General features: G+C 47.7%; 1 protein-coding gene across 2 annotated transcripts in view; it reads left to right on the forward strand.

The window, feature by feature from the left end:
* FOXK2 (forkhead box K2) overlaps positions 1 to 22,767 on the forward strand; it is a 65,448-nt gene extending 42,681 nt beyond the window's left edge. The window contains exons 3-10 of one of the 2 annotated variants that reach the window (XR_013445279.1): positions 1,095 to 1,242; positions 3,636 to 3,782; positions 9,144 to 9,337; positions 10,111 to 10,286; positions 11,326 to 11,622; positions 11,803 to 12,012; positions 20,995 to 21,282; positions 21,760 to 22,767. Coding sequence is in view for 1 of the 2 variants with exons in the window: in XM_078066308.1 (XP_077922434.1) it covers positions 1,095 to 1,242; positions 3,636 to 3,782; positions 9,144 to 9,337; positions 10,111 to 10,286; positions 11,326 to 11,622; positions 11,803 to 12,012; positions 20,995 to 21,191 (1,369 nt within the window). In the remaining variant the exon portion in view is untranslated. Of the gene's footprint in view, positions 1 to 1,094; positions 1,243 to 3,635; positions 3,783 to 9,143; positions 9,338 to 10,110; positions 10,287 to 11,325; positions 11,623 to 11,802; positions 12,013 to 20,994 lie in introns of both variants that reach the window. The other variant, XM_078066308.1, reaches the window with a different exon arrangement.
* Positions 22,768 to 23,133: the final 366 nt, after the last annotated feature.

Genomic DNA, 23,133 nt, shown 5'->3' on the forward strand with positions numbered 1-23,133 from the left:
GTGTCGCCCCCTCCCCTTGCCTCTCCTGCTCCACTCCCAGCTCAGGTTTTTGGAGGTAACTCCTGTTTCTTAGGTATTTTTTCCAGAAATTTTCTATGTATTTGCAATACTTGTCTTCCCCTCCCCCCCAAATACAACTCCGATCTAACCGCACATACTGTTGTATAACTGGATGGATTTCTTAGACTGTCTTACCTTGGTGTCCTGCTTCCGTGGCTCATTCTCTTTTTAAAGTCTGGTCCTGCATAGAAAAGGGAACAGGAGCTCAAATGTGCGGTTTGGGGAATCACCACAGTTGAGTATGGATGGCCTTCAGTTATCACCGAGATCAAGAAGCAGCACCCCAGCCCTGCCTGGTGAAAAAAAAGCACACGTGTTTAAAAATGGGTTTCTTGGGTGTGCGGCTGGCTCAGCCGATAGAACATGCAACTCTTGATCTTGGAGTTGTGTGCTCCAGCCCCATGTTGGCGGTAGAGTTTACTTTAAAAATAAATAAATAAATAAATAATCGGGAAAAAATAGGTTCCTGTTTCTGTGTTTGGGGTGTCTTGTGTCCAACTGACCTGACACAGGTGCTCCAGGGCCTGATGCTACCTGGGTCCATGTCCATGGCCTCATCCCTTCTGTGTGCTGCCTGGGCTTGGCCTAGCCGCCTTTCTCTCTCTCCAGACTGTCCCTGACCTTTCTGGTGTAGCTGGAGGCCATGTCCTTGATGGGAAGGGAGTCAGCGGAGCATGTGCTCTGTGTCCCTCTGCCAGGCTGGAGCCCTGGGGCCATCACTTTTGGTTCTGTGTCCTTGGTAAGTTCCAGAACCATCCTGAGCCTTAGTTTCCTCACTGGTGAAACAGGTGGACCACCACCCCCTTTGAGAGTGTGTTTTCTGATTATGTAAAATAACACATGTGAAGCAGATACCTGATTTCCACGTGTTTCCTGGAGTGACTCTAACCTTCACGGAGAACTAGTGAGGCCATGTTCCATAGGAAATTCTGATATGCTCCTATTTTGTACTTGAAATCAGAACGGGTCATGGAAGCACAGTGTGACATATGTTCTGTAATAGACTGATAGCAGTGACCTTTTCCCATCCACAGTGCTGCAAACTCCTGCCCATCCAGCCCCCGGGGAGCAGGGTCTTCGGGGTACAAAATGGGCCGTGTGATACCAGCTGACCTCAATTTAATGGCCGACAACTCACAGCCAGAGAATGAAAAGGAAGCTTCTGGTGGAGACAGCCCAAAGGTAAATGTTCTATAGCCTTGAAACAGAACCCAGGGGCCATCACACAGCCAGCTGTCCTCACTTCATTGTCTGCAGGTCTGTGAACACCCCCACCAGGGCCTTTGAGAAGTGCACGTCAGAGTGGATGCATGGCTGGTTGTGGGGCCCCTCCCTGTTGAGCATGTTCTTGGGGTGGGGTCTTGAATTCTTCTGGTCATTGAGCACCGGGTGCTCCCCACCGGGTGCTCCCCACTGGCAGCTGCGGACCCAGGTGTTGAGAGCTGAGCCGGTGAAAGACAAGAAGCCTGAGGTCCTCCCAAGGTGCTGTGCACTATGGCCCAGGAGACTGTTCCTGGGATTTCGTCCTGCTGTCACAGATGTGGAAGGTTGTGCGTGCACTTTGTCTGAATGCATGTGTGCACAGAACACACATTTTTGAGATGGTCCACGCTGTGACCCTGCATGTTTTTATTCTTTGACCCAGGAATGCCCCTTCTAGGACTGTGTCTAAAGGAAATGGCAAAAATCTCAAACATAAGTTTATATAAAATAGAAAATTTAAAGCAGCCTAAATGCCCCATAAGAGAAGAATGATCAAGCAGGGGACTATCATGCAACATAGCTAACAATGTGGAAGTGTCCTTGGCATAATGCTGAGTGAAAAACATAAAGCAATGCATAATATTATTTTAATTACTTGTGTATAAAATGTGATGTATTTGCGCAGTAGAACACGGCATGGCCATGGGATGGATGTGCCCTAGCCATGCACCGCCTGTCTGCTGCAGCCAGGAGCCTCGTACACAAGGTGTGCTGGGCACGGGAGGCAGGCACAAAGAGGCACCCCTCTGTAGGATTCCATTTTGTCCATTTGCCTATTTAAAATCAGTCAGAACTAAATTGTATTTTTTCAGGATGCATTCTGAGATGATAAAACTTGTAATTAGTCACAACAAGATTGTGATTACTATAAAATGTCATGAATAATGGTAGAGGCTGTGGGCTCAGGGGGCATATGGAAGCTTCTGGAATGTGGGCTGTGTTCTCTCTTGACCTAGTGTTGGTTGTACTGACATTCACTTTATAAAAATTTGTTTTCAGCTGATAAGGATGTATTATGGGCTTTCCTGTCCGTGTTACATTTTTCAGTAAAAAAAGTTTTTAGGAACATACAGAAGAAAGGTTAACAAGGAAACACACTGAATGGCATAAGCGCAGTGAAGAAGGCTTCGTGTTCTCTCCCTGGTCCCTGGGGTGGTCTCCAGTGGTGCCAGTCTGCCTGCCCTTTTGTGTAGAACTCAGAGTGTGTCCACTCAGGACAGATGGGGCAGAGCCCAGTGTAAGTGCTCAGGAAATACTAGCTATTTAAAAGTGGGGTGCTGGGGTTGTAGATGATTCTGTCTTTCTTCGTGGAACATGTCCCCACCGCTGGCTGTCAGGACGGAGCATGGCCTGGGCAGCTGAAGCCCATGTTCCTCTCCTTAGCAGGTCTGTCTTCCTGCCTTGTCTGTCTGTCAGTCCTCTGCTTGTCTCTTCTTTTACTCCGTTTGTGTTTATCCCTAAGCAATGTCTAAATTGCTCAGTTTTTGAACCTCATGTAACAAGTATCGTCTTGAATATATTCTTTTGCAGCTTCCTGTTTGCATTCACTATTATGCTTCGTGGTTCATTTAAGTTGATTCGTACATTTTCCAGTTCACAACCAGGGGTGGACCCTCTCCCAAGTGGGCTTATTATGCACATGTATGTGGGGTTCTGAGCTGTCACAGTGACAAGGAGCCACTTGTGGCCTGGAGTGCGCTGGAAGCAGGGATGTCCATGTTCTGCGGTGTGCACAGCGGCCCTGCACACTGAAACAGCGCCTGCCCGGGTGCCTGAGACGCCAGGGTCGGAGCCCAATGTCTGACATATGGTGCTCCCCTCTGTGGGGTTTCCTAATGTGAGGAGCTTCTCAGTTGATGGGATGGGGCGGTTCTGAGTGGCTATCACTTTGGCCCTCGTGTGTGTGAGGACCCACCAGGGCCTGGGAGGGAGTCTCCTCCCCTCACCATCCTGACTCTTCACTTGATTGCTAGATCCATGTGACAGGCCTCTGGACATGATTTAACATGTGTTGCCCTGGACTCTACTGAGGTCAAATAGCTTTTTTGTTTTCCTTATGTTTTTCATATTTGCCGTGTGGAGTTTCTCCTTAACGTGGTTTTAATATTTGTTTTTACACTGCTCGTACACTTTTCCATTTGCTTCCTATAAACTTTCCAAATGCTTTTCAATCAGATTATATTATTTTCATAGTAAGGAAAACTAAGCATTTCAGAGGAACACTTGAAAACATGAACAATCCTGAATTTTAGTGAACTTAGTAAAAATTTTGATAACTTCAATAATCTCTCTTTTTTTTAACTTAAATACAGGATGATTCAAAGCCTCCTTATTCCTATGCACAATTAATCGTACAAGCAATTACGATGGCTCCTGATAAGCAGCTTACTCTAAATGGAATTTATACTCACATCACTAAAAATTATCCATACTACCGGACAGCGGACAAGGGCTGGCAGGTAAATCTGTTTCGGTTTGTTCTGAAATGTTGCTGTGATATTTCGGTAGATGCTGATTGACAACTGAGAGAACACTTAAGCTGCTTCCCGTACCTTGGGCACAGGGCAAAGGTAGAGGGAGACTCTTTTTTGCTAAGGGAGGAGGAAGTGTTGGAGGCCACTGTCCCCACGCTCTGACCTCCGTGCAGAGCAGAAGGAATAGTGGCTCTAGAAGCAGACCTCAGCCTGTGGTTTTTATGGTCACTGTCCCCACGGATGGGAAAGGCATGGATTATTTGAAAGGTTTCCCTTCAACCATTGCAATTAACTCTCTGTGTCTGAAGTAAAGGCAAGTTAAAAACCCAGCCCTTCGCTTAGGCTTTCTTCTGTCTTCCTTATCTGCATCTGCTGGCATACCTAGCTTCTCGAAGTCGACACAGAGATGGTTTTCAGACTTTTATCAAGGAACCCTTTCTTCAAAAGACCTTTTCCCATTGGGACATACATGAACACAGATAAATGTGGTGCTGCCCTGCGTAAATTGGGGAGCCCTCCTGCTTGTGCACCTGTGCTTTCAGATCATTCCTGGGCTGTCTGGAAACTGGGCCTTCTCAGAGGACTCTGAAAAATCGGTGCATATTTCCTTGTTCAGCTTTTTAATTTAGTTTAGTTTTTAAACTTTGACACTGTAGTTTTTTTCTTCTTCTGTGTGTGTGTTCTGTGTGTCTGCTTACTGGATGTATAGTAGGATCTCTCTAATTCAGGCAATATGGGAAAGGCAAATCTGAAATACAGAATATTAAAAACATAATAAAAGAAGAAACATAGGTTTGCAGTTCTTGAATTCATTAAGTCACAAGGAATGGCAACAGTCTTCCTTTCAGGCTTAGTGAGTAAATGATCCTTTGAGAAATGTGTTTGCTGAACCATAACCATAACCTAGTGATGGAGGTGGGGGGAACCTTTTTCTGTTTAATGAGGGGCAAAAACTTTTTTCTTCCTCCTGTAGACATATAAACATGTTATAATAAAAATAGTTCATCAGCCAAATCCTAAACATTTCCTTTGTAAGGGGTCTTTAGTCATGTAACGGTCTTTGATTGTGGAAGGTACAAAGTAAGACCCACCCTCCCCTCCCAGCCTGGGGCATCTGCACCCTGCTTGCCTCCCTGTGCACGGCTAGGTGGCATTTCTTAGTTGGCAGTGAGGAAAATGCTGGATTTGGAGAACACTTTGATATCCAGCTACCTGGCAGGTCTCTCAGCACATTGGACAAGAAATCCCTGTGGTACTGACCATATTTTAATCTAGAACAGTGAGGTTGTGCTTCAGAGAAAATGTAAAGCGGAGGAAGCAGAACCAGATGATAATCTATGTCCGTGTCTGGTGATGGTACCTGGAACAGAGCTCCTCTGTGTGGGCAGGTGAGGTTTCAGAATGCCCTGTCAGGAGTGTGGTAGGGTTTCGTACAGCACATTCGGTGCAGAATTCTGGTGACTGGAAACAGCAGTTAGCTGGGCTTAATGGGAGTGAGTATTTCTGAAAAGCCTGGCGAGGCTTCGAATGCTCTCTTTCCCTGTGTTCCCTCAACATCCATTGGTGCGAGACCTGCCTCCAACATCCTGTGGTTTTCTGGCCGAAGGGCAAAGGCCAGCTCTCCGCGGTGGCCTCCTCCTGGCTTCGATCTTACGGGGAGTTAGTCGGGTCAGGTACGGTCCCCACGTGCACTGATTGCCCCTGGCCGCTGGGAGTGACTCGTAGCATGCTGAGAGCGGAGAGGACAGACGTAACTGCTGCAAGGCAGGCACCCTCTCTGTTCAATTGTCATTAATGTTTTTATTGAAACATCTTTTCTGTCCAGATCAAGGTCCGTAAGGGTGACTCTGCGCCTCTTGCCCATGTCGGGCTGCTCCTGAGACATTTCGCACCTCCTGGCTCCAGCATTTTAGCAGGAAAGGGATTTCCTGCTGCACGCCTCCCTTTAATTTATGGACATGCACTCAGTTTCTTTCTGTCCTCAGAGGTCCTTAGCTGTCCCCGGTACTGACCCACACGTGTCCTTTTTCTGTCATGAGAATTCTCTGAGGTACCCTTCCCAAAGAGACCATGCTTAAAGTCTTTGTATGTATGGAGACCTTATTCCCATTTCCTCACTCTTGGCTTAAAACAAAAAAGCCTTTCCATTTTGCAGCCTTGTTTCATAAAAGAGCCCGATCTGTTTTCTTTGCTAGGATCTTCTTTGCATAGAGAGTAGGGGGAGGACTGTCACCTAAAACAGCCCATTTTTAAAATGTGGGTTTCCAGGGGTTCCTGGATGGCTTAGTTGTTTAAGCGTCCAACTCTTGATTGATTTCGGCTCAGGTCGTGGTCTTGGGCTCGTGGGATCAGGTCCTGTGTCGGACTCTGCGCTCAGCAGGGTGTCTGCTTAGGGTTCTCTCTCCCTCTGCCCCTTCCTCCAGCTCATGCTCTCTCTCTCTCTAAAATAAAGAAATATTTTTAAAAATTAAAAAAAAAAGTGGGTTTCCAGACTGCCTCCTGCCCTCCCCTGTGGGGTGAGGGAGGTGGCTGTGCAGGGAGAATGGGACCTGGTGGGCTTGAGCCCCGTGCTCTGCATCAGTTCCTAAGAGATGTGTGTGTTGACACTCCCGCCATGCCTGTTCTGAGTACCTAATGGAAGTCCACAGCTACCTTTCAGGCTTACTTTTGGTATTTTGCATTGTCTACCCATGGCAAAGCTTTTTGATTGGTCTAGAAGAAACTCTAGAATAAAACAAGATCTGACTGTGTCTGGAAAGATGGCATATTTCTTTCCTTTGGTTGCTTATTTATGCCAGAATGTTTTCTTATTGTTTATAATTATAATTTTACCCAGGCCAGAGTAGAGGTACTTGTTATGATTAGAAGATTTGAATTTTGGGCCTCTGGGCCTCTGAAAGGACCAGAGCTGGTTTCTTGAAATAGAGGGAGTGCTTTGGGTTCACCTCATTCTGCACATTGAACTCTCCTTCTGGAAGGTACTTGACATGTCCTCATCAGTTTCTTTATGAGTCCTTAGTAGAGCGTTCAGTGTGATTGGGACAAACAGAAACTAGAGTCTAGGCAGGAGTGCCAGAGGTGCTCATGGAGGACAGTGACCAGCTCTGCACCTTGCCCCTGGGTCTGGGTCAGCTGAGGGGCCGGGAGGGAGGAGGGGCTGTCGTTTAGGGTTCTGGGAAGCAGCCTTGAGTAGGGGAGGATTTGGGGGGAAGAGAATGTGCTCAGTATTGCAGATCCTTTTCTCTGTAGTTCATTATAAAGAATAATAAGCTGCCTTTTCTCTGCATATAATAATTTCTGAATCATTAGAGTCCGAGTCAGTGTGATTTTAGTATATGTAGCTTGACTTGATCAAATTACAAAGGTCTTAAATTACCTTAGAAATCCAGTTACTTTATTCCATCTCTGTCTGCAGTAGATACCTCTTACTACTGACTCACATTTTCTAGTCTTTCTGGCTAGACTATCACAGCCTCTTTGTTCTGTAGGCTCATTGTGAGTGGAGAGGAGGTTAGACCCTGTTGTGATGGTGCCTAATAGGTTCTCTCGCATTTTCAGGACAGAAAATACCAACTCCTTCCTCTCGGAACTTGCATACAGCTTGTCGGTGGCGTGAGGGTCGTGGAACCACAGCCCCTGGTCCTGTTCTCCTTTACCAGGGGGAAGAAATACTAGTGCCATAGTCCCCTGGAGTGGCACTTCCTCCCTCCAGATGCCCCCTGTGCTCACTTCCCTTTTTCCTGCTAGCAACACCACATTACAGGATTAACAGCCTTTGGCGGGGGCTCCTCACCTCCCACGTCCTTCACTGCGGCTTGGCGGTCACTTCTGAGGACCTCTTGACCCTCACTGGGCAGTCGTAAGGATTGTCTTGTTCACAGGGAGAGTGTCATGGTCTGGGTTTGCTTTTCTCAACCCATAGTCTTGGAGTCTACCTTTCTCCTCCAAACACAGAATGTCTGCGTGTATTTGGAGGAGGATTGTCTTCTTTCTCTGGTGGAGGCACCAGTAACAGTTCGATTTTCCGGAGGAATTAATAGAAAGGTATTGTTGGTTATTAGCTAAACCCTGTGATAAAACATAATAGTAAGTATCTGTGGTTATTAAAATATTCTAAATCTCACAGAATGCATTTATTTATAAACAATTTCACAAAACACAGACACAGTCTAGCCTGCACCTTCGTGTTGCCAGCGAGGTGACTGGTTTCCACAGGCTTACGTGGTGTTTATCACAGCCCATGACTGGTGCGACACTTGAACAGTCCCCAAGATGGGCTGTAAAGTAGAATTTGATACATTTTGAGTTTTGAGCCACCTCTGGCAAATGCAGTATTTCAGGCTGTGGCTAACAGTTCTGTTAGAAGGTTAATTGGGGGGAATTTAAAAGTGATTTTTGAATAGCCCAGAATTTTACTCTGAGTTACCACCATTTTGAAACTTTAGTAGTTTAATTTTTTTTAATTTTAAATTTAAACGTTAATGTAAACACATGAAATGATGTGGATGCATGACTTTCCTCCAGCTGTTCCTGACTTTTTGGAGGGCTCAGGATCAGGTGTGCTGCCAAGAGTTATTCAGGTTGCAGCGGGGAGCTTTCTTGAAATCGTCTGTCAACTGTGAGCCAAGCTTTTTGTAACAGAGTAGAGTAGGGGTTGAGAGAGAAATTTTCTGTATGTGCCTCACAGGATTATTTTGTGGATCAAATTTAAAAAACCGATATGGAAGCATTTTGGAAAGTGCTCTTGTTACCGGAAGATGGTGTCTATAATACTTCCCCAACCTTTAGCTCATTTTTCTCCTTTGCTGGTTTACTGAATACTTGATACTGGATTAATTCATTTTAGATGGCTATGACAGATTCCTATAAGCTAATTCTGTGCTCAAAAAGATTTTAAAGGATTGGCTTATTTTGGCTCTGTTCATCTCTAAGAAGGGAGAGGCCCACAGGAAATGTCAGATGACAACAGTGATAATCCTTGGTTTCCTACCTGGAAAAAAAACGGAAGTTGACATTTTTCCTGTTGGAAATTGCCTCCTTCCCTTTGGTGTCGATTTCCCAGCCTTCCTTGTTCCCCAGGTCCCCTCCTTGCCCCTGGTGGCCACCCTGCCACACTGTTCCCAGAGCCGTGTGTCAGCCTCCGGTGGAGGGGAAACACCCCGAGCCCCTTCTTCACTCAGGGGAGAAGGGCTGGTTCCTTCCAGCACAGTGCTGCTTTTAAAGTTGTCTGCCCTCTGCAAGGGCTGAGTGCTAGGTTTCTGCTTTGCAGGGCACTAAAACTGGGGCACATTTTGATTTCTCAGCAAAGAAATATATGAATTCTACGTATTTTTTTATGTTTCATAGAATTCAATTCGCCACAATCTCTCTCTGAATCGTTATTTCATCAAAGTACCACGTTCCCAGGAAGAACCAGGCAAAGGCTCATTCTGGAGGATAGATCCTGCCTCTGAAAGCAAATTAATAGAGCAGGCTTTTAGGAAAAGACGGCCTAGGGGCGTGCCTTGCTTTAGAACCCCTCTGGGACCGCTCTCCTCTAGGTAAGGAAAAAAGACAAACAAAAAGACCTCACTTACTGGTCAGTGAATTTACCTTCCATGTATTGGTCAATTTTCCTTTTGCAAGTGAAGGAATTGGCAAATGCATTATGATTAAATGTTTGGGGTGGGGATTTGAAAAGAAGTGTTGGATGCTACCCATGGACTTTTTATTAATAGTGGTCTGAAACAGTTCAGATTGTTGATGAAGTTTTCTTTAAACTGTGTTCCATGTTGCCGTTGTGGCTTCATCGGACTCCTTACATATTGCGTTTGATGAGCAGTGTGTGTTCCTTTCCTTTGGCATGTGAACAGCTCTTTAAAGCCGCATTCAAGGTTGACTTATACAACGTTAATTGCCTGATTTTCAAATTACACATTTTTAGCTTATAGATACTCTGTTTTTAACAAACAAAAGAAATGACCATGACGTAAATCTTAAGCCCCTGCCTCCTTGCACACTGCTGGCTCCTGATGCCGGTGGACAGGAGCTGCTTCAGAGGGCAGCCGGTCCACCTCCGCGGCGGTGCGGCCTGCGCTGGGCACGGAGCTGTGGTCGCCCGGCGCCGGCACACTGGCTGTCACAACTGAGTGAGTCTTGCTGGGGATCCGTCTCAGGTCACGGGCATTCACACAGAAAGTAGGACTTACAGAGCTGTAGTCGGTTGGCAGAAGACAGATGACACCCCTTTTTTCGGAATGCACTTTATTGAAACAAGGCAGCTTTATGAGTGCTTTACCTGTAAAAATCCACTGTCTTCTTTTTGGTAATCCAGAAGTGCCCCAGCCTCTCCCAATCACGCTGGAGTGCTCTCTGCTCACTCCAGTGGTGCCCAGACTCCCGAGAGCCTGTCGAGGGAAGGTTCACCAGCCCCCCTGGAGCCTGAGCCCAGCGCCTCACAGCCCAAACTGGCCGTCATCCAGGAGGCACGGTTTGCCCAGAGTGCACCAGGTGAGATGTGCAGAGACAGGGCAGGCATGGTGGGCAAGGGGGTGGGTCAGAAAGGTAGGGGCGCCAGGCTCCTCAGAAGGAATGCAGCAGAGGCCTTGGCTTCTTTGTACCTGGTACTTTCTGCATAGTACCTGCATGCTGTAAGCTCTGAAAAGCTAATAGCACTGTGAGTATTTAAAAAATCAATGAACATTGTTTTATGTAAATAGCTTGTGTAGATGCCTGAAATAATTTAGAATTAATCTGTTTCTTAGTTGCTTCGTCATTCAAAAATTATGAAAAAAATCCCCCACCCAAAGAAATAACACAAATTAGACAAACTAGATAACTGATTCGCAGCAGAAACTGTTCACTTAATGAATAGGTGAGCATTTCATTACGAAGTCGCAATGCAGAATAAAAATGTGTGCTCTGGAGAACTTAAAAACAAAAAACAAGGAATAACATAGCATGGAAATGTGTCTGAACTAATTCTGTTATGGTTCCTGTTTGGTTTGCAAGATGTGCATTTTGATAGTGGGATTCCTGACCATGCTGACGACATGTCACCCATGTGTAACTCCTGTCACCCGGGTGTCTTTTCCTTTATTCTGTGCCCAAACCAGAAGGAGCAGGGGTTGGTTGGCAGAGTTTGTAACTGTGTCTGGACTTTGCGGTTCCCTTGCACCCACCATAAGATAAAGACTTTGATCCTGGGGGAGCATGGCACCCTTGTTTGGGCCTCAGTAGGTAGCTTCTTCCCATATACTGTGTCGACATTTTCTTTTTCGTGAGGAAAGAACTGTGGAAAGAGGTGTTGTAACAGATCTGAATAGAGCAAGAATTGCATTTTTTGCAGTTAGATACATGAATTAGGGATCTCCATTAAAATACCCCATTTCTCCCATCGTGTGTGACTTCACTGTTACAAGGTGAAAGGGGGCACGTCCTCTCATTAGTCTGTGTGTTGTGAGTGGGTGGTTGTACTTGGTCAGCTCTGGGACACGGTTGGAGGAACGTGGGCGACTGCACCTCACCGCTGCTCCCTTGTCCGCCACAGGCTCGCCTCTGTCTAGTCAGCCCGTTTTGATTGCCGTGCAGCGGCAGCTGCCGCCAACGATCAAGCCTGTCACCTACACAGTCGCTGCTCCCGTGACCACCTCGACCTCCCAGCAGCCTGTCGTGCAGACGGTGCACGTCGTCCACCAGATCCCTGCGGTGTCCGTCACCAGCGTGGCCGGCCTGGCCCCAGCGAGCACGTACACTGTCGCCGGCCAGGCCGTGGTCACTCAGGCGGCCGTGCTGGCCCCTCCTAAGGCAGAGCCGCAGGAGAATGGAGATCACAAAGAAGTAAAAGGTGAGCGACAGAAGTAGTTGCTGCGGGTGGTTTCTCAGGCTCTCAGATGCCCAGCAGACTTGTTCGCCTGACACCTTTTCTAATCATGTCATGTCTTAGGTTTGCTGCCACCTGGTGAGATTTCTGTAAGCTTTCCAGTAATATCAGTTGGTATCATTTCTTTGCCTTTTTAAATTTCAGTGAAAGTGGAACCTATTCCTGCGATTAGCCATGCCACACTGGGCGCTGCTAGCCGGATCATTCAGACGCCACAGACCACCCCAGTCCAGACGGTTACCATAGTGCAGCAGGCACCTCTAGGTCAGCACCAGCTACCAATAAAAACTGTAACGCAAAACGGGACTCACGTGGTGCCAATCCCTGCCGCCGTCCATGGCCAGGTGAACAATGGTAAGCAGTGTCCTCCGCAGGTAATAGGGTACAAATATCAAGAGCGAAGATCCTTTGCTCTCCTTTTATGAATGGTAGTGTTCCATGTTTTGGTTCCGATTGTTACAATTTTAATTTTTTGTTTGAGGAGATGTTTCCATTTCTAGACTATAGGAAACCTTTTTTTTTTTTTTTTTTAAGATTTTATTTGTCAGAGAGCGCAAGCAGGGGGAGCAGCAGCAGGAGAAGCAGGCTCCCCGCTGAGCAGGGAGCCCGATGGGGGACTCGATCCCAGGACCCTGGGATCATGACCTGAACCAAAGGCAGATGCTTTACCAACTAAACCACCAAGGCATCCCTAAACTTAGAGGAAACCTGATAGTGCTGTAGGGCACCTGGCGAGTGGTCGTGGGTGTTAGCTCTCATGGGACCCCACTGGAGGAGGGGCCGTTTGGGCAGATCAGTGTTTCTGTAAATACCTAGAGAGAAATACTCCTGCCTTGTCGTGTGTAGATACCTGGGTGTGGTCTAGAGGTAGCAGGAGGTTTGGGTGCTGGTGCCCAGCTGCTGAACTGCCCCCGGGAGGGGTGCCTCAGCACATCTGTCCAGTGGCAGTGCCCTCCCCTGCGCGTGTGTGTGGTGTGCCTGTGTGTCTCACAGAAGCCAAGAGTCCTGTGCACGTAGCTCTCTGTGAATGTTCTGACATAAACTAGTAGAGAAGACAGGACAGACCAGGGGAGCTTGGATTTTAAATAAGGGCACAGAGAACTTCCTTTCGCCGAGGCTTGTGGAGCAAGGTGAAGGGTGGGAGTCCAGTGTCCTTGCTGCTGCTGTTTCAGCAGTGGCTCCTTGCCCAGGCGCGTGGAGCGCCTGCTGTCCGTCAGGTCTCAGCAGTGGCCTGCAGGACCTCAAGCCGTGGAGTCAGGCTGCCGGCCAAAAGCAGCTCTCTGTGTCCACAGACAGTTCCTTTGAAAGAGAATAGGGAACAGAAGTCTTGTGTTGACCTCCCGCTCCTTACTGAGCTGTTACGGAACGGAGGAGACCTGCATTTACCTCATGGGATTCAGATTCCCACTCTGCCTCACCCCAAATGCAATGGAAGAATAAGATCTGGAACCTTTTCTGGGGAAGACTAACCACCTGAGAGTTCTTTGTTTTTAAATAATAGTTGACATATGCCAGCCTGTGGACAAATGGAGAAATTTACAATGTTACCCATTTAAAATGCTTTCTTCTTGGGCTCTGTGTCTCCTAAGTATTAAGAGTTGTTTGGGCCTTGCTCTTTTCTCTTTGAATAAGTTTGTCACTGTGGCTGGTCTTGATGCAGCAAACTTGGTGGGTCCTGGGTGCAGCTGGAAGCAGGTGGCATTGGGAGGTGGATGGTCGGTCCTCTTCTGGTTGGAGTCCTGCTCAGTGTGTAGCCATGGTGCAGGCTGGTGACTCCCTCTCAGAGGCCCTGCCTGAACAGGTGTGGCCTGGGGGTCCAAGAATGTGCATTTCTAACACATTCCAGCTTGTCTGAGAACCACTGGTGCAAGTCAGTGGCCTTTTATGTCCAACTGTCTGCTGGAAGGAATTGGAAAAACTGTGTATCCCTTTCACATGTGTAAGATGGTATCTAAAATTTTTCTTTACAAATTTAATAAGCAAAGGATTAAGTTGTCCACTATTGAAAATACTGATATTTTAAAATAAAAGTTTTACACCGTTCTCTTAAATGTGCTGCTGGCTCTGAATACTGCCCTGATTTGGTAACCACTCTCAGAACGTATCAACACCCAGACAGGCCCTCCTGCCCTTGTCACTGAGTCCCATGCCCTCACGGATCTTGTACGAATGCCAAACATTTTATGCTTGAATGTGGTTTATTGAGGACATTTTTTACTCTGCAACAAGAGAATGCAGAAATGTTAAAGATTTAATTGTGACTATAAGGGTTGATTTATCAATTGTTATTACTACGGTCGATCAAAACCAAAAACACAGGGGCACCTGGGTGGCGCAGTTGGTTGTTTCCAACTCTTGGTTTCAGCTCAGGTCATGATCTCAGGGTCATGAGCCCGCATTGGGCTCTGCGCTCAGTATGGAGTCTACTTGAGATTCTCTCTCCGCCCTCTCTCTGCCCCTCCTGCTCATGAGTGCTCTTTCTCTAAAATAAATAAATAAATCTCAAAAAAAAAAAAAAAAAACCACCAAAAATATAATTCTTATATATTAAGATTGTATTAAAGATGAATTTCTTAATCTCGGGCTTTAACAAAAGCCACACAGTTATCATTGACGATCACCGCAGGGTCAGCCCCGAGACCTTGTTCCCTCTCAGAAGAAGGAAGGGTGGAAAAAATATTGTAACTCCTTCCAGTTTTAGTCATCTTTTAGCAAAAACCATTTTAAATTACCTGTTTATTGGTTCTTTAATTTGGTTGCAGTCTTTCATTTAGAAATCACTGGCTTGGAAAAGGGCTTTTTATCCGATCAGCAGTGATCCCACGTCACAGCACCTGTGTCTTCAGTATCCCTTGGTTTCACGTGCCATCCCGACGCGCTCCTCCCCAGCGGCAGCGCCCAGCCCAGTGGGTGAAGGAGGTGCTGTTGAGAAAGGGGAAGGAGGTGGCAGATGAGCTTCAAGACCCCATGGGCAGGAGGGTGGCCTGGAGGTAGCTCTCCTTACACAGTGTCAGGTGTCGTTTGGGTGCTGCGCAGCCTGTGACTTGCTTTACCTGTGAAAGTCACTCTGGAGAAAGGAAAGCAGTACCTGTTATTAATCAGTTGTGAAAGTCAGCAGCTTTGATATTTTTCTTTTAAGCTGTTATTATGGAAAATGTCAAACATTCCGGAAATTACCTCACAGCCGATCTTGTTCCATTCTCCCCCATCTGTTCCCCACCCAGATCCAGACGGAGTGTCATTTCATCTATTAATATTTCAGCATCTCTAAAAGAACTTCCTTGTACTGTGTAAGCACCATACCATTATTGTCATTTTTTAAAATTAGCAATAATTCTTTTATACCTAGTATCTCTTTAGGATTCAAATCATGTATTTCTTTTTTAAAAAAAAAATAGTAAAATATACATAACACATCGACCATTTTAAAAGTGTACAAGTCAGTGGCATTAAGTACTAATTCACAGTGTTCTGAAACCATCACCTCTAATGAGCTCAGAAGAAACTGTATACCCAGTAAGCAGCTACGTCCTGGTTCCCTCTTACTGAGCCCCTGGTGGCAGCTAATCTGCGGTCTGTGGACATTTACCTACACTGGACATTTCCTGTAAATAAAATATAGGGCCATTTATATCTGGTCTCCCTCAGTGAGCATCACGTTTTGAGGTCATTGATGTTGTAGCCTAGGTCAGCTCTTCTTTATGGCTCAGTAGGTTTCCATTTTTGTTGATTCATTCATCAGCTGATGGACATTTGGGTTGTTTCCACCTTCTGGCTGTTGTGAATAGTACTGCTGTGAATATTCGTGTATATGCATTGAGTCCTTGTTTTCATTTTGGGGGATTGTAACCTAGGAGTAGAACTGCTCATTAATATGGCAAGTCTGTGTTTAATTTATTGAGGAACTGCCAAACTGCCACAGTGGTTACAACATTTTGCATTCCCACCAATGATGTGTGAGGTTCTGATTTACCCACATGCTGACCATCACTTGGTATTTTCTGTTGGTTTTTTTTTTTCCCCCTCAAGGCCATCTTATTTGGTGTAAAGTGGTATCAGTGTGGTGGTGGTGGTGGTTGTTTTCGTTGTTTTTTAAGAGCGGGAAAGTGGAGGGAGGGGCAGAGGCAGAGGGAGAATCTCCAGGAGATTGCCCCGCTGAGCGTGGAGCCCCGGGGTAGGGCTTGATCCCAGTGGGGACCCTGAGATCGTGACCTGAGCCGAAATCAAGAGTCAGAGGCTCACCCGGACTGAGCCCCGTAGGCACCCCAGGATCAGTGGTGGTGATTCGCATCTCCCTCATGACTAGTGGTGGTGAGCATCTTTTCATGTGCTTGGTTATTTGTATGTTTTCTTCAAACAGATGCCTATTTTTTGTTGAGTTATAGGAGTTCTTTATATATTCTGGATACTAGGTCCTAATCAGATATGTGATTTGCAAACATTTTCTCCCGTTCGGTGGTTTTGTCACTTCACTTTCCTGATAGTGTCTCTGATGCACCAGTTTCAATTGTGGAGTCTTGTTTATCTCTTTTCCCTTTTGTGTCTTGTGCTTTGGGGTATCCTAGCTAAGAATCCATCGCCACATTCAACGTCATGACTACCTACCCCTATGTTTTCTTCTCCTAAGAGCTATATAGTTCTAGCTCTTATGCTTAGGTCTTTGATCCATTTTGAGCTAATTTTTGTATATAATGTGAGGTAAGGGCCTGACTTCATTCTTTGGCATGTGGATGCCTAGTTGTCCCAGCACCATTTGAAGAGACCGTGCTTTCCCCACTGAATGGTTTTGTCACCCTTACTGAAAATCACTTGACTGGAGAGCCTGGGTGGCTTAGTTGGTTAAGCATCTGCCTTTGGCTCGGGTTGTGATCCCGGGGTCCTGGGATTGGGCCCTGTGTTGGGCTCCCTGCTAGGCAGGGAGCCTGCTTCACCTCCCTCTGCCTGCCACTCCCCCTGCTTGTGCTCTCTAATAAATAAATGAAATCTAAAAAAAATTAAAAATAAAAAAATTTGTTTTTAAAAAAATAGAAAAATCACTTGACCTCAGATATATGGGTTTGTTTCTCTCCGTTATATTTTCATTGATCTTCGTGTCTGCCCTTATGCCAAAGCTAGTTTTGATTATTACAGTTTTGTAGGAAGTTTTGAAATTGGGAAGTATGAGTCCTCCAACTTTGTTTTTTTTCAAGATTGTTTTGACTATTCTGGATACCTAACAATTCCATGCAAGTTTTAGGATCAGCTTTTCCATTTCTGCAAAAAACACATTGGGGATTTTGATAGGGACTGCACTGAGCCTATAGATTGCTCCAGGCAGTAGTGCGGGGTGAATATCACGTCTTTCAGTCTGTGAGCATGGACGTTTCCATTTGTTTAGGTCTTTAATTTCTTTCAGCAATGTTCTGTAGTTTTCAGTGTAAAAGTCTTGCTTAAATTTCTTCCTAGTTTATTCCTTTGGAATTGTTTTCTTAATTTCCTTTTGAAGTTGTTCATTGCTAAGGTATAGAAATACAGCCAGTGTTTGCCTGTTGATATTGTACCCTGCAGCTTTGCTGAATTCATTTATTAGTTGTAATAGTTTTTGGTTTAGGGGGTTTTCTTTTCTTGTGTGGATTTGCTAGGATTTTATAGATACGAAGATTATGTCCTCTCCAGTAGAGATAGTTTTATTTCTTTTCCATATGGATGTCCTTTACTTCCTTTTGCTGCCTTATTGCTAGGGCTAGAACTCCAGCGAGGTGCTGAATCTCAGTGGCAAAAGCAAGCATCCTTGTCCTGCTCCTGACCTTAAGGGGAGAGCATTGTCCTTCACCATCGAGGCCGATGTTAGCTGTGGGTTGTCATCTACAGACTTTATTATGTTATCCTTCTTTCTGGTTTGCTGAGTAGCTTTATCATGAAAGGGTGTTGAATTCTGTCACATGTTTGCTTTTTTTTTTTTTTTTTTAGAGAGAGCGTGCACACAAGACAAGGGTGGGGGTGGGGGAGAGGGGCAGAGGGAGAAAGAGAATCTCAAGCAGACTCCCCACTGAGCAGGGAGCCCTACACGGGGCTCAGTCCCACGATCCTGAACTTACAACCTGTGCCGAAAGTTGGACCTTGACCAGCTGAGCCCCCCAGGCGCCCCTGTCACGTGCTTTTCTGTGTTAAGATGATCACGGGCTTTTTCTTTTATTGATGCAATGTGTTGCATTGGTTCGGTTTTTTGTAGTTTAATCACCGTTGCATCCCTGGGGTAAATCCCACTTGGTCATGGTGTATAACCCTTTTAATATGCTGTTGAATTTGGTTTGCTCACGTCTTGTTGAGGTTATTTGTGTCAGTATTTGTCAGGGAAGTTGTTTGTAGTTTACTTGGAGATTTTGTCTGCTTTGGTATCAGAGCATGAATATAGAAGTCAGGCCTGGGCCAGTGTGTGATGGATCCTCTTCCTGGCAGCTTCTGGGGCTGCTCGACCTGCTTCCCAGAAAACGTGCTTCTGACCATTCCTCAGCCTCTCTTCCCCCGCTGGTCTGTGTTCTGGCCAAAGGTACTCAGTCTCTGCTGAGACTGCTACCCTAGGCCTTTGTCAGGGGGGCAGGGGTGTCAAGAGGAAAGGTCGCCTTACTCTGCTGACTGTGTTCTCTGGTGACCATAAAGGAGAAGTCCCGGACTAACGCTTCACTTGTCGTCCTGAAGAGTCTCCCTCGTGCTCGCGGCTATCACCCCTTCTTGCAGAAAACAGCCTCCAGTCCTCCAGCTTGTTCTGCTTTGAGGTCCAGCTGCGAGGGGTCTGGCCCTGCCAGGTTTTAAGGAGGTGGAAGGGTTTCATGGGGGTGCAAGTGCCCGTGTCCTCGTGCCTGCGTGCTGTGCTCTGTTGCAGGGTTGTATCTGGAACCAGCAGAGTACCTGCTTGACCAGCGTGGCCTTTTGCCCTGTGTTTCCCCACGGGTGGTCTGCAGGAGGGGCTGCCCCCAACTCCTCTGAGGGGCATGGGAGGGCTCAAGCAGGGAGGGTGGAGGTGCCTGCCCTGAGCGGGCGGTGTTTCTCCCTCACCCCTCCTGCTGTGAGCCGTGGACAGGGCGACTGCGCCTCCAAGCACATGTTGGGCCGCCGTGTCTGAGGCTGGTGCTCTGCAGGACTTCCAGAGATGACCTCATGCACTTGACCCTCCGTACTCGCCTGCTCACATTTGTTTGTCATCCCCAGTCTGTACTCATGGGGCACGCGTGTTGAGGGTGGCACAGTCCTTGAATCTGGCATGCTGACTTCCCCTGAGGTCGAACATGACAGTACCCCTCCTCCTGGGCGCGGCTCTCACCATAAACACCTGTCTTTTCACAGCCTATTAGTGCCCTGTTTTTTCACGTTTTGTGTTTTTTTGCTGATTTTCCTGTTTAAAATGAACTCGAAGCACAGTCCTGAGAAGGTCTGGTGTTCAGGCACCGCAGGCTGTGATGTGCCTTATGGAGAAAACGTGTCAGAAGAGCTGCTTTCAAGCATGCGCTCAGTGTCCGTGAATCACCACTGTAGGTTAAGTAAGTTGTCTTTAACCAGAAACACATGTAAAACAAGGTGTTAGTCGGTTGACATACGGCAGCAAGTGCCCGGTGTACTGTGTGGCTTGTGTTGGGCACCGCTTCCACTGGGGGGCGGCGGGGGCGGGGGGGGGGCTGTGTCCCACTGGAAGAACTTGGGCTGCATGTCAGCGCTGCCCCAACAGCCGCATCGGCCCTGTTCCCGAGACAGGGCACTTAGTCTTGATGAAGGAACGCACAGTGCACAGGAATCAGAGGCCCCCCATTAGCCAGGGTCTCGCTGGCCCCGTTGTTCCCAGAGGGCATGACCATGTGCAAGAGCCCCACCCTGGCCTCCTGTCTAGGTCAGGAGGTATGTTCTCCACAGGGCCAGGGTCTGACGGCTCTCCGGGTGGCCGGCCTCCAAAGCCCCCTTGGGGCCCATCTGCCCCAGAGGATGCTCTCTCTCCAGCCCCATGTGTCACACACAAGGGGCCTTAGCACAAAGCCAGCCGACAAGCCTGGCAGATGAAGCATATGAGGTCACCCAGGTGGCCGAGATCTGGAAGACCTTGGCTGTCTGTAGCTCGTCCGGAAAAAATCAGGTAGGACAGGTGTTGTCTTATGAGTGGGCCACACGGCAGTGATGCCTGAGGCCCCTGTGTGAGGAGGAGGCGTGGAGGTTGTCCAAAGGACGTTTCCTGAGTCAAGTACAAGAAAGGTAACTCTAGCCTGCAGAATTGTTCTCCGTGCCCCTGGCTCACTCCGGCGGCCCCTGTGCCAGCCCCCTGCTCAGGCAGAGTCTGTGTATCCCCTCCATCCTCTCTGCGTCCCAGCTTCTTGCGCCCCTGCACCTCCTTGGACGAATCCGTCGCCAGGCACCTCGGGTTGGGGCTGGTCTCCTTGGCCTTGCATTTGAGTTCCTGATTTGCCTTTCTGTAGCCCAAGTCCGTCCTTCCTTCCGAGTTACCAGGGCAACCTTGCGCTCATCTGATACTTCCACTCCACGACACATTCCCCCGTCTGTCTTCTTCCCTCTTCATCTCTGCTTCCCCGGGCTGTTTCCGGGATTTGGTCTGAGGCGGGGGCCTGAAGGTAGCATCAGGACTTGCGTACCTCACGTTGGGACACTGACAAGGCTGGCAGTTCTGCCGCTTCCCAGCGGAGGTCCAGGCCTTCCTTTTCAACCCAGCCTTGTCTTAACACTTTAAGGAAGCGGCACTTTCTTTTTTCATCTCCTGGCGTTGACCTGCTTGCACACAGCGTGGGGCAGGTGAGGGCCAGAGAAGTCCCATGCTGGCCCGTGATGAAGAGCTGAGAGGAAGTGCTTGGCAGTGGAGGTGGGGACCAAGGAGAAGCCGGGAAGCCAGCGCAGGGGCTTGTGGGAACATGTTTGCTTGTAAACTCCCTAGATTCACGGGGCTCTGAAGGGTATTCCCTGGCACAGATACGGGGCTGTCCTTGTTGCAGCTGTTAGCCTGAGCCACGTGCCCGCTCCCCTCCTCGTGTGTGAAGTGATCAGGAGCGCCCAGTGTGGCGGGGGGCACGAGGGGCCTCGGCCTCCCCCCCAGTTCTCTGAAAGGTACACACTATTTCAAGTAATAAAGATGCTGGCTGCCACTGAGAATACCCATTGCTAACTTGCTCTAGCGTTTCTGCTCCCCAGGTGTCCAGTGCAGACTCCTGTGCCCCGGGCCACTGGGGGCCATACCAGTCCCACACAGTAGCCAACCCTTCGGGCAGAGAGCCTGGACCAGTGGGTGCCTGGGGTCCCCGGGGGCCTGATAGGGGACAAGGATGCACCCGAGAACATGGGGCCTGACTCACTGTCTCTTTGCAGCAGTGGCGAGTCCTCTGCACATGTTGGCAACACATGCCTCGGCATCAGCCTCCCTGCCCACAAAGCGCCAGAATGGCGACCAGACGGAGCAGCCAGAGCTGAAGCGGGTCAAGACGGAAGACGGCGAGAGCATCGTCATCGCCCTGAGTGTGGACACGCCGCCGGCAGCCGGCAGGGAGAAAGGTGTCCAAAACTAGCGACTGGGACAGCTTTTCTTACTTTAGTATCAACTCTGTGGTGCCAAAAGGAGACACTGCCACTCACCGACGCTCGGAGCGCGTTGTCTCGGTGGGTAGAGGGCCCTGCGGTTGGACTTCACCTCAGCACTGAAAACACAAAACCCAGGTGGCCTTAAAACTCCTAAAAGACAGAAGTCACACCTGAACAAAACCACATGCAACAAAACCTGGTTCCGGCAGTGTCTCCCCACCCCGAGCTCAGCTTGTCACTCCGGAGCGGAGCTGCTGGGACAGGGCGGGGACTGTCCCCGCCGCCCTCCCAGAACCCTTGGGGCTGGCACTGGTAGATGAGACAGTATTTTGTTGTTCACATGTGGAATTAGAATATTTTGAGGTGTACTTTCTTTACAAAATAACGGGGTCTTTGACATTTCCGATCGCTCCATTTCTACTCTGGAAATTTTGGAATCACACAGGACCTTTCGTGTTGATTTCATTTGGGGAAAAGAAACAATGTAGTTTTGTTTTTGTTGTTTGTTTTCAGCCTATGGAATGATTTCCTTTTGTCTGTCCTGTTAACGTTCAGATGGAGCTACTTGATGACATCTGCAGGTTTTCCGTGTTAGAGCAGGTGCCGGATGCATCTAGGACGGACGGACAGACTGGACAGATGGATGCCCATGCTGGGCCGCATGTTAACCATGACTGAAAGAACTGCTGGACTCGTGGAGCTGCACTTAACTGGGTCTCTTTCCTGCTTTTTGTTGTTTGTTCCTTTGTGTTGACTTTGTCCCTTGCATAATTTTCCACTCTAAGTAAAACAAGCCTCCTAAGTGTTGTGTGTGTTTAAAACAACAGAACTGTTCCTACTTCATTTGGAAAAAAGATTCGGTCTTATACCACACACCCTTTTCAGACAAGTGTCACAGGTCTCTCCGTGGCATGTTCGCTAGTCACTGTCACCGGTTCTAGGCACAGAGCCGTCGTCCAACCAGCTGTCCACCTGATGACACTGCGGTTTGCCTGGCTCGTGGGGAGCAGTTGCTGGGGTGGCTCAGAAGCTGCATGTTAACGCAAGGGTCTTGGAAACATCCAGGTCCTTCTCTGGTTTGTAACAGGAAATCCCCCTCAGCCTCTCAGAACTGAAGCAGTCCTGAAGCTGACTTCTCTCCTACAAAAAACAAAAGTGAGACGAAAGGAAACAAAGGTGAGACCGTGAGCAGTAGGGGCCCCACCCGGCCTCAGTCACACTGCCCCAGAAGAAAACCGCTGGCCTTTTCCGGAGTGTTCCAGGGGTGAGGGCTTTGGCCTTGTTGTGAACTTTTAAATGTCATCATCATCATCATCATGTTATTTATTTAAATGTAGTTATTTTGGTATTTAATTTTTTTTAAAGAGAGGAAAAAAACCCTGTATTTTCCTGGTGGAATGAAACGGCTCAGAATGGTATATTTAGGCAATTTTAAAACATTTATTATTTACCTACAGACCAAATATGATAAATCTGTTCTAAGTATTGTGTGTCAACCCACAGTATGGAGCTGTCACAATGTTATCGCAGATAATGCATATTAAAAATTATGAAATTACTGCACACTAGCTGGATTTATAACTCAGCCATTTAAAAAATAAAAACAAAACCATCATGTGAACGATCGCACGCATGTGGCAGCAGCAGAATCTAGGCTGCAGGCTGAAGCACAGATGGACTGGAGCACCTCAGGGCGGCGGTCTGCATCTTCCAGGCACTTTACAGATACCTTGGAATGTATATTTTTGTCTTTTTACTCAGAAGGTTTGCAATTTGCAAGATAACTCGGATTGCATTGTGTCTTACGTAGGGTCAGGTCGTTCCACTGAGTGGTCCAGACCTGCCGGTCACGGCTGCTGTAGGCCCTGCCTGAGCTCTGGACAGTGGTCAAGACGGCCCCAGCGGGAACACTGGATTGGGCACACGCAT

This window comes from Halichoerus grypus, chromosome 2, assembly GCF_964656455.1.
Source record: "Halichoerus grypus chromosome 2, mHalGry1.hap1.1, whole genome shotgun sequence".
Lineage (NCBI taxonomy): Eukaryota > Metazoa > Chordata > Mammalia > Carnivora > Phocidae > Halichoerus > Halichoerus grypus.